The sequence below is a fragment of the Fulmarus glacialis genome, unplaced genomic scaffold (genome assembly GCF_000690835.1).
Source record: "Fulmarus glacialis isolate BGI_N327 unplaced genomic scaffold, ASM69083v1 scaffold41250, whole genome shotgun sequence".
In the NCBI taxonomy this organism is placed as follows: Eukaryota; Metazoa; Chordata; class Aves; order Procellariiformes; family Procellariidae; genus Fulmarus; species Fulmarus glacialis.
Window position 1 is genome coordinate 11,351 of NW_009189020.1, and position 11,972 is coordinate 23,322.

General features: G+C 39.0%; 1 protein-coding gene across 1 annotated transcript; it reads right to left on the minus strand.

Annotated features, from left to right (window-relative positions):
* Positions 1-1,880: 1,880 nt before the first annotated feature.
* MAL2 (mal, T-cell differentiation protein 2) lies at positions 1,881-10,097 on the minus strand (the record flags this gene model as incomplete). The annotated part of the gene is given in 3 exon segments (XM_009580716.1): positions 1,881-2,245; positions 4,655-4,813; positions 9,899-10,097. Coding segments are annotated over 3 exon segments (430 nt in total), but the record flags the coding sequence as incomplete, so codon positions are not given.
* Positions 10,098-11,972: the final 1,875 nt, after the last annotated feature.

Below are 11,972 nucleotides of genomic sequence, written 5' to 3' on the forward strand. Positions count from 1 at the left end.
TAAGATCTTTCCCCCATCATCCCAGCTGGCTGCAGAGACTGTAGCTGCAGCATGCATAGTGTGTGGTGTGCAGTGCACATCCAGGTTGCAGGATGAAGGAGAAACCACACCAAAGATCAGCGCCCATTTGCAATGTTGTTGTAGCCGACCTTACTCTTCTCCTCACTAATGTTCACGCTGCGTCACGTGGCAAACTGCTATACAAAATTAGCACCAATGTAATTGTGCCTTCTCAAGAAATCTTAGCCCTATTTTATGTCTAGCATAAGGTCAAAGTTGCAAGGTAGTTTTTTGATACTTTCCAAAGAAAGAATTAATAACCAGACTACTGCCATAAATATATTAAGTAACTTTAATGCTGCTTAGCATAAGTCTTTGTTATATACTTTCATCCATATACTCCAGTGTAAATGTATTTTATACAACATGAAGTATTTTAAAAAGTATATGGCTCTAGATAAAATGTTCACAAAACAAGTTTCAATGCAAGCAGAGAATTAGAAAAAAAAATCAGCCAGAGTACAAAATCTTTGGAAGATAAAAATTTCAGAAAACAAGATATACAAAAACATCCCACTGCAGTAATTCAGGATGACCGAGTGGTTCCAGTAGTCAGAAGGGCTGCCACTGGCTGCTATGTCATCCATAAGAACCTGTCCGGGGTCAGCAGGGACTGAAGGGCACTACTGAGGGTGGCTGATTCTTAGAGATCCTTGTACCTGACAAGTTTGATAAAGTAACCTTCACAGCAGACACCCTTGTTGGCTCAAGGAGAAGGAGTAGGCCTGGGAATGAATAAAGTCCTGTCTTCCCTTACACAACCACTGCTGGTCTCTGCAGAATATTCAGGTGCACTGGCAAGATGTGGTGAGCAAGTTGTTTTACGAATGACAGGGGGCCTTTATTCTCCCATGTTATCAATTTGGCACTATTCACGAGAATTATTCACTAGCATTATAAAAAAAAAGTTTCACCATCTGCAGAATGCCGTGAGTGTAGGGAGCAGAGCGCAATGCTATCGTTTAGTTTGTTAAATTAATTTTCTATATATAATATCGCATGTCATTATATGACAGGGATATTCATGAGAGGCTCAATTAAACTTCATTTGTGCCAGAAGCAAACTCCATAGTGGGCGGACCGCTGTGCATTCCACTGCTTTCAGTAAGACGTTGCATAGGCATCTGTCCAAATGGAAACACCTTTACAACACTGCAGGTTTAGAATACAACAAATACACTGCAAGAATTGAGGTCAGACATTATTCACCATTTGGTAACATTCCATTCAAATGATATTGACTCACATAATAAGTAACAAATGCAGCACTTGAAGTAATAAAAACAAAGCTGTACTCCAACAAAGTAAAACAGTGCAAATATTCCTGTTAAACAAAAATATACCATGTATATACACACACAACACAAATGCACTGTTTTGTTTTGCAATATAAATAGATCTGATTAAGCTAAATTCCTAAAACTAATGAACTACTGACTGACAGTCCCGAACAGTTTCCATCTACTAAGGAATACAGTAAGCTTTAAGGATCAGATGACCATAGCTGAATATGGCTATAAAAGAGTATCAAAAGATTTCACTGGGTGGATATTTAAAATATTTTCTCTGTACATCAAAGTTAATAATACATATACTAAGTTGGTATCACAAAGTCAGCTTGGGCTCTGATCACGCAAGGAGCAGCACACAGAAAACCCATGACTCTACAAGGAGCCTCAAGGCTCTACCTGTGTGGAATGCACTGTAATGCTGCAAAACACTTAAAGCCCAATCCCAGGACTTAACAAAGGGGGAGCTTTTTAGCTGCCTGTGCAGTTTACATGTTGGTTTAGTTTCCATTTTCTTCCTCTTCTGATTTAGCACTTGAATTCTGTTATCTGCTAATGATACATCTGTTTATCCCTGAACTCTATAATACCATACAATGAGTATGCTTCTAATGAATACACATTAAAAGTAAAAATTAGAAAGGGAAGAGATGGAAACTTGTTTTCTGTTAAGGAAATCCTGATTAGGGGTTATTTGCATTTCAGCACTTTAAAACAGATCTTAAGAAAAAAAGTCTTTTTGGAATTAGATTACAGTAAAACAGACAAGTAGCACTTAATTTGAGCTGAAGTGGTACACTCAGGCGTTAACCTCTCTTCAACTGCTATAGCCTCCATCTCCTTAACGCCAGGGCTGTGCTGCAACCATAACAAACAGCTGTTGCAAAGGCAAAAATCTAGAGGAGGAGTAGGGGAAAAAAGAAGAAAAAAGAAAAAAGTGAATCATACATTATATTGTTCTACATTTTTTTTCTATTCTAAATGAATACAGGAACACAAATGATTCAAAAGTTACCTCCCCCAGCCAAAATGCTTAAGGTAAAGATCAGTTTGGAATCCTCTGAAGTTTTCTCATGAACCTCTCTGTTATAAGCCCATGTTACTGCTTTTAACTAACTAACTTGCTTGCTTCAGAAGACATTTTGAAATAGCATAGAAAACAGAATGTCTGCATAAGTTATGGTACAAAGTAATCGTGTGTGTATGTTCACCATGTATTTCAGTTTTCTCTTATCTAGACTGATCAAACATTAATCTCAGATTTATTTCCAGGTGAATGCCTTTACCAGCAAACAACTAAGAATACATCCCTCTAAACAGCAGACCTTTCTTACTTGCAGAAATACAGAAACAGCTTCAAATCTGACCTCCTCGACCAGATAACCAGCCATTAGAACAACTTCCTGAGAAAGGGCAGAAAGTTGCTATTGTTCAAGAACTGAACTGAATAGATTTGAGCTGAAGGTCATGCCACAGCAAACTTGAATATATGATGTAAACCAGAAGGAAGAAATGTGAAACTGAATTGCTGAAAAAAATAGTTTCTCATACTGTCCAATGCTAACGATGGATTCTGTCTCTCAGAACATACGAATTCAATTATGGCATAACAACCTATTCCTTGCTTTCCATACAAGTGTTAATTTGACAATTGAAGTTTTGAATAGATGCTACACCGTTGAACTATCACCTAAAATGAACATGTATATTTTTAATCACAGTATACAAAAATAATTTTAAAAGACAAAATGTTAGCAACCTTTTTTTTTTTCCATGTAGACCACAGGACTGTTTTAATGAAGTGTTTCAAAGGATTACAATTTTTTTCTGTATGTTCTGACTTTCTAATTATATACTTTTGGAAAAAATGCAAAGACACTAAAGACTACAGTTATCTGATTTCCCATTTCCCAGCATCTCTTAATTAAAAATACTGAGGCAAGTTACAGAAGAGTCTCTTCCTCCCCTATCTTGACAGGGATCTGAGGGGCTTGAAGAACTGAATTCTCCCTTTGAAAAATAGTATGGAAGGGGGGAGGGGTCTCTTGGAGTCCCCAGTACCCTGTTGTCAGACAAAACGACTGAAGTGACCATATATTCAGTGGCATCTGAACATACTGAACAAGGATTGAAGAGCTACACTTAAGGGTAGAATTTGAGACACTTTTTTAGTATAAAGCCCTCCCTTAGTTCAGGCACAGCTATGAGACACCACCCTTGTCCTTGTGCCATATGGCCATACAGGGATCCGATGTCCTTGAGTGTGTTACTGGCAAGTGAGTAATGGTGAGGCGCTCTGGACTTGGAGACTGACATGCCCACCTCACCCCTTCAGAGACTGGCTTGCCAAAGCAAAAGGCCTTTCCTTTTTATCCTCCTCTTGCAGAGACAATGTGAACCTTACACCTTACGTTCATGTTTTTATCTTAAGGTGAACTGAAGGTGTTTACTGTGCAAAATTTATAGTGTATTTAGTTTCAAGGACAACAGCTACCCACAGAGGGTTTTAGAAGCTTAATAAATATATACATTCCCTGAGGTACGCAAGACCCTCTGGATGGTATAAAAAAATAAGAGCAGTAGTTTCAGTTCTTTAAGTTAAGCCTACTGGCACACCTCTACTTGCCCTTCAGGAGTCCAGCCAGGGAGAAAGCTAGAGCCTGGTATATTTTCTGACTCACCTATGCACACCCACATCACCAGATACAGTGATTCAGTGATGATGCAACTACAGTGAGAAAAATGCAGTCTGAGCTTAGGCTATCAATAAAAGCACTCTAATCCTTGCCATAAGAGACAGCAGGGCCCTTACAGATAACTTTTATGCCTGATGGAGTAAGCACATTCTGGAGCTTCATAAGGAGCTAGGTTTTTTCCCCATGGCATGTTCAGGACTATCTAAATGGTATAAAAAAGGCAACTGAAAGTTTGAGCACAAGCATGAAATTCACACCTGATGCTTGGATGAAGGCTCAGTTGTTATCTTTTTCTTCTATTCTAATAACCAACATTGCTTTTACAAAATATCTCGTCTAAAAACTATACGCTGTAGTGATCATATATTTAAAACACTATAGTGAAGAGCATCAACTGAGCACCTATCACATTAGCATTAGCTTATTCCTTATTAGCTATATTTTTTGCATGTCACTGTTAGACACTATTTGCTGCTCTCAAAGACAATCCTTTCTCTCACAGCTCCTCCTTCTATTCCAGCTTGCTGTTAAGTTCCCAAGTTGAATGGTTGGCTACAAGGGCTTACAGTAGAATTCTGTTCCCCCGATACAAATACAAGAAATACATACCGAGGCTGCTATGCTTATGTTATATTCATGATCAGCTAGAATCTTCTCTTGTGTGGTGGAATTGAATTTGCGGGGAAAGTGATGCAGAGATGTAGTTGCTGCTTGCAGTAGAAAAGCTCCAAAATAAAAGACAAAAGTTGCCCCATGGAAAAGAAAATCCTGAAAAGCAAATAACAGAATCAGTCTGGGCTGCAATACATATCTAATTCTTCTAGTCTCAGTACAAATGAAACCCAACACTGAAGCACGAAGCGAGCACCGATAACAATAACTTTAGATAAGCAGTGTTAAATCCATCCGAGAGCTTAACCTGGACATGTTTTCACAGCTGCTTGCAATTATAAGCAACTCACTAACATAATTAGTGATAAAGGGCAACGCTCCCTCTCCCCAAACCCTATATTATTTCAAATTAAGAGGCACGTGCTCATCTATATGTACATATGCTGATCTTTTAGATCACTTTAAAGCTATTAGAGCTTACAGAACTCTCCCTTCATTCGGCTTAGATAAAAAAGAAGGGACATACAGGCCAACTTTATCACAATTTAAGCAGTACAACACAAGCTTGCAGTCCCCCAAATCCCTTCTCAGCTGTAACCTAAGCTCCAAAAGTCCCCCCTCCATGCTTAAATTTTGCTTCTGTAAATGCCCAGAAACACCTCAGCCTTGACCCAGCTGAACTTTACTTCCCGATACAATCAGAATCCAAGAACTGAGGCATTTCCTCAACTTTCTCTGACTTTGCTTTACCCAAAATATAGTAATTCATGATACTATGGAATAAAATGCCCGAGACTTGAGAGAACAGGAGTTAGGATTTACTTTAAATATGCTTCTCTCCTGCCCTTCTCTAGGTGATTCCCTCCTCTGTGGTGAACCTAGCTGAATACAAGGTTTAAACATCTAACTCTCATTTCTGGATTCTATTATTGAAGCACATGAAAAAGCAGCTCTGGTGCCCTAAATCTCTTTCTGGGTTGTATTTCAGAGTCCAGTGTTCCACGCAGCAAGACCCAAGACATGTTCCAGTACAGTTTTAACATGTCTAAAATATTCTTCCAACATCTCCTTCTGTTTTTGAGTCTGCACAGTGGACATTTACATTGCACTCAGTTCCTGAGTCCATAAAACGTATACTTTGTGCCTATACCAATGCAGGTCCGCAAAAGCCATAGACACAATTTTTAAAATTATACACAAGTATATGAATGCTTTTTGATGATATCCACATTATATAGTCTATCTCCAGCACTAATGGATTCTTTATGCACTTTTAATTCACTTGAGTGCAATGGACTACCAGTATGCCAAGAATGAGAACCCAGGGTACACCATGTATGAGTCCATCAGTAGATGGCATTCACACGCGCTAGAAATTACTGTGCAACATCCTTACCTACTGACTGTCTGATATCAAAGTGAGAATGTGCTGCATTTCCCTGTTTAGAGAATTGTTTCTTCGTAGATGTGAGATTTTCTTTTTATTGAAAGAATTTTCTTTTCAAACTCATCAGTCGTTCCATATTTGATAGCAGCTAAAGCTACTTAAATCACACTCTCGTCAGTTTTGATAAGTTACGATATAAACTGCTACTACAGTTTCCCATTCCACTTAGATCAGGAAATAATTTTCTCTTAATTAAGAATCATTTGATCATTTGAGGTTAGGGCACAGAGTGTACTGTTTTTCTTAATGACTGCTAATTACTGGGAATCCAAGTTTTGGCAAAACAGCTGCCGTAATTCTTAACTTCTGATTTTCCATCCTGGCTGGGTTGTTGGTTTTTTTTTTTTTTCCCCATTTTTTAAAAAGTTACTTCCTCTTGGAGTATCACCAGGAGACCCCACTGACATCAACAGAACTGAGAAGGTAAGGGGGCAGAGGGTGGCCTCCTGACCTAGCTGGATAGCCTTTATGTGCTAGGCTTGCCAGATCTCAAGCTTTGCGCATAAGACACATTCCCTCAGTCTCCAGCTCTGCTATAACGTCTGTACCTCATAGAAAAAAATAGTACGGACCTACTCCAGCATGAGAATGCTAAAGCATCGGAGAAGCTGCAGTGCTCTGCTGCAGCTGGGGAAGTCACTTCTCCCCACCAGATGCCTACTGTTGTGGCTTCCCCCCACTCACTCGAGCTGGCAGACAGACACGCACATCTCTCATGCTACCGCCTACACGCACCATGTCAGACTGCATGCAGATGTGCGTTCACTCTGTGGACCCCATATCATGGCCTGACATACCCATTTCATAGCACAGGATTCCAGCAACTTGAAAGGTCTGCATAAGCCTACTGGTAATCAAGGACATCCATTATTCTTGGGCTGCTAAATACCTAGCATGCAACTATGTCAGTGTTACCAGCTGTACACTTTTGGCACCACTGCGCATGAAGGAGCACAAATAACTCCATGAGGAAGACAGTGCTGACTGCATACAGGAGAGGTATTTTCAGAAGACAAACTCTTTAATTTCCTTCATTCTCTTGGCAGCAATTACAGTGAAGCTATGTAGCATCAGTAAGGTTTCACGTTTGTATGGCTATGGTTTCTGTGACCAAAAAACCCAAGACCTTATGAGGGAGGGTTTTTTGTTTTTTAGTAATTGTTAACATGGTGCCTAACTCTCCCTTGACTCCACACTTATATAATCATTGAAACCTCATACAAAGGGTATGTAAAACACTACCAGATCTGCATGGTATGTTAGTTCACATCTAATTTTGTAAACGAGTGTGTTGTGAGTCAGGCTGTAAAGGACAGTATTTGCCATACCATCTGGTTTAATACAGTGATGTACAGAGTGATGTACCTCCATAAGGTCTATATTTTCCCCCATCTTTTCACTGTGTAGCATCTTATTTTTTAAGTATCTGTATTAGTATCAACGGAGCTATTTATGACGTAAGGTATTACTCAATGCAGGGCTGTCAGAATCCCACACTATTTTTCAAGCTTACATTTAAACTCCTGGAGTCTTAAACTACATTTGTTCATGAATCTCTATGTGAAGCTATAGTACTCCAATATAACCACGCCATGACTCTTCCCATTTTTTACCTAATCTAATCACCTGTAGCTTCCGAGTTCTATTCTAAATTTAATTTATGAAATAGCAAAACCCATGTATTTATCTAAATACATGCCAACCTAAAACAAACAGGTGCACCTTTTTATTTTATAGTAATAGTTTTAGTGTTTCTAGTAATTATTTATTTGCAGCAGAAGGTAAGAAATCCTTGTGAAGTGCTGCTAAAGAGTTTAATGCCAACAAGTTACAGAACATTTGGATTCCTGAAAATAGTGGTCAAATGATCTATCTAGTGTTATTTTTGCTGACAGCTGGAAGGGGCTGGATTTCAGCTACTATCTTAGAGATAAATGATTCAATCTGCATTTATTTAAGATGTTGACTTAGTTATGACAGCTTTTTAGATTAAGTTACAGAGCCCCACAGATGCAGCTTTTATACAAGTCATGTAGCAATTTCCTGGCATAGAAAGTTTTTCAGTAGTTTATCATATACAAGGCGACAAAATTAACAGTACAACAAATCACTGCCAGCATCAGGTAGCCAATGCGTAAGACACACTTACACAATTGTTATAAGATGAACATTTGTATAGCATTTTCAACCTATAAAAGGCTATGCCCTCACCCAGCAACTCTTAAATAGATGCATGACTGTAAATTGGCAAACAGTTTCAATGAAACCCAGGACACTATTAATTTACTTGAGTTATGCACATGCTCAAGGGCTTTGTTGCATCATAACTTGTGAGGATGTCGCAGCATAAATCCCTGTAAAGGTCTCTGTAATTGTAACTCATTATTAGTCTAATTACTGCCTGTATTGTGCTGGAAAGCTGACACTATATGTATGCATATTCGCTATCAAAGTGCTAAAGTTTGTTTTAATAGAATCCAGTCTGTTACCACTGATGGGCTTTGAAGTTATCAGTTAGAGCCCCAAACTCATGAAGCTCTATGATTTGCTTTAAAGATCTTTTGTTTTAAGGGACTGTCCATGAATAACTTGAACAGATAAATAACCACAGATGTTGATACTGAAGCACACAATTCCAGCTACGATCAAGAAAAGTGTCAATAGGAAAACTAAGCCGCATAGGAGGTACGTGAAGGTGATCAGCAGTTACAAACAGCCATACTTCAATATTTTAGAAGTTCTGGTCCTTTTGGAAGATTTTTTGGAAATGCCCATTCTGATCACATTTTTGCCACCTCTTATTATTCATTTCCAGTAATATAAGAGAGAGTGATACCATCTCGTGCTCAACTACCTAAGCACTAAAAACTTAAAGTAAAAAACAGTTAATGACAACAAAGGAGTACATAAACTAGCAGTCAATAACCTGAGGTATCCATGTGGTTGGTAAAAACTAGAGCCAACAGCTTTCCTTTTTTGATAGGAAGGTACAGTCTGTGAGAACTACTGGCACAAGCCATAACAATCCATTACAGCAAGAATCAAGTCTTGTCTTCACAATGAAGAAAAGCTGAGCAGAATATAATGGTATCTGTAGTCTCACCAGGCTTCCCCTCAGAAAGAGAAACATTAAGTCTCCTAAAAAGATGTTAAGCTGTATCATACTGCAGGTTATGCTGACTTTGAGTACTTAAGGTCTAACAGCCACTCACCAATGCTGCCCTAGTTTTAAGGAATTGCCCCAAAAGTCAGCAGTCTTAGGAACTGGAGGAGACTTCCTGGGTGCTTTAGTCCAGTCCGTGCTATCTCAGACAACCACATCACACAATATCTTCAAAAACGTATCACTTCCTTTACAATATTAGATGTATTTTTCTACCCCCCATTATTCACAGGGTGTTACTACCACTTTTCTAATAGTCAGGAAATATTTTCCGATTTCCAATCCTCAATTATTTCTGGCCATTTAAACCAATTTGTTGTCATGCCTTGTTAAACTAGTCCTCTTCCTGCTGCTTATGCATTTTATGTGCTCATAGAGGACAAGTATACTCCTTCAATCAGTTTCAAAAGCCGGGCTCTTTCAGCCTCCATCTTAAAACAGGTCCTGTATTTCCTCCGTCATCATCCTTGTAGCCTTACTCTTTCTTTTTACAGTTTTGAATTCCTCTGTTTTGAAAAACTTTCTGCTAAAACAGAAGGCCAGGCATTAAGACTTAGGATCAGTACTTCTCATGAAATGATTTTCAGTTTATAAACCAAAGGGAATCCTTAAAAAAAGAAAAAAATCTTACCGTCTGGTTCCAGTTGACAGCAATTCTATTTGCATAACCAAAGAGGAACACACACAGGAACACAATGGACAGGAACCACGCAGTCACCGCTACAAACATTACCCATCCCTGCAGCAGCGGCAGTGGAACTCGGGTAGAAGCTACCAAAATCCAGACTATCGTTCCAAAGAGCTACAAGGAAAGGAATACAGACAATGAACTGAGAGATAACTTTTATTCAGTCCTTTCTGCCTAAGAACTAATATCACACATTAACACGTCCTCAGATTACTTTCAGGAATCAAGAGGAAACACTTCAAAAGTACTCAGAGAGCCCAAGTGCCATTCTCAGAAATGATAGGCACTAAGTGGCAGTAAGACAAAGCCACTCTGAAATTCTTAAAAGCTCTTAAAATAGTCTTGAAAATGGGATTTACAAACCCAGGTAACTTGCATACTACTGCTGAAAATTTTACCCTTACTCTCATTTTGAGGGAAGAAATGTGAAAACATGGTTCACACATATACAAATCTCTCTCTATATATACTAAAGTTATCATGACAAGGATGTATATCAGATTTGGATTCAATCTCATAGTGTTTAGTTTTGTAGTCCTAATCAGATGAGATACAGAAAAGAGATGAAACTGCATTCTCTTTTTCAGTGCATTTGTAATAAAATACTGAAAGAGAACACAGTAAGCAGTAAAGTAAAAGAGAAAACTAGAATACAGAATAAAGCGAGTTGTAAATTATGTCATAATGACTAGAAAAACATACAGCTTTCCAGAATTATCATAACCCAGGGAAGAGTTCAGCACTGCCAATTTTCTTTTCAGCATACGGATCGCAGCAAATGAGTGGTGGGGATGCTGTGCTACGATGGGCTGATGGAGAATTTACATACTCTGAGGCTTGCCTGGTTTTATCAGCTCTTGGCCTAATGAAGGGTACTATCTCTCCCTGCAAATCCTGCTTCTTTATAAAAAAAGGTAAGTGGAGAAAATTGTAATTGCCATCTGAAGTATGTTCATTTATTATGGAAAGATTTAAATTCATAATCCAACCTGCTGTGTAGTGACAGCTACGATCAATTTCCAAGCAAGTTACTACTTTCCTGTTTAAATCCTACAGATTTACAACAACAAAGTCAGAGGCTACATTTTCAGATTCAGAGAACTTTCTTTTGAATCGAGGTTGGATGAGAGAGACCTTTCAAAAGATGCCTGCTATAAAATTAGTTGGTTCCTCTCTCGTGTTACATTGCAGCAGCATATATGTAAAGATGCATTGCTAGTCTCAGTTCAAAACTCCCAAGGGTTTATGTGTTAGCCTTTAAGTTGTTCTCTAGGGTTCCTTTTTTAGCTGCTGTAAAGAACCAAACTTTCTCTAGTCTCACAAGACTGCAGGTGCAAGTCTGTTACTCAGAGACCAGATAGTGATGGGCAGTGAGGAAGCAGAAGGAATAGGAGAAAATGTCTGTTAAACAAAAAGCAGAGACACATGAAGTGTTTTCATTATTTTGAATGTGCAACCTTGTAGGCTTCTTTAAAAATAAATTTAGAAATCTACTGTAGAGACTGCTAATCTCAGCACCGACTGTCATGCCGTTTCCCTCATAATACACCTGTCCACTTCAGCTCGGCTGATTTAGCGCCTGGACTTGCGCTCAGAGCTCTTTGCTCGGGTGGAGTTTTACAGCTTGCAGTGTGGGATCCATCTCACAGACTGGGACCCAAGCAGTACTCAGCTCTGACCCCAAGAAAAAAAAATATTAGTAAAATCAGATGAGTTCTGCCAAGGTGGTTTTTTGTTTGTTTGTTTTTTGTTTTTTTTTCTTCTCCTACTAATTAGTGCCACAGCTCTGCAGAGCCTCATACTCAGCCTTAGCTCAAAGGTCCTCAGCCCTGTGTACACCAGTAAGGTCTAACACGCACATGAAATTAAACATACTCGTAGGAGTTTGCATAGGACCCGTAACACACGCACACAAAAACCAGTGTAACTCTCCATGGTGGATTTTTGGGTCTGGGGCTCCGTGTGGCTCTTCCCATCTCTACAGGCCTCCCGGTGCCGCCCGGCCAGGGCGGGGGGG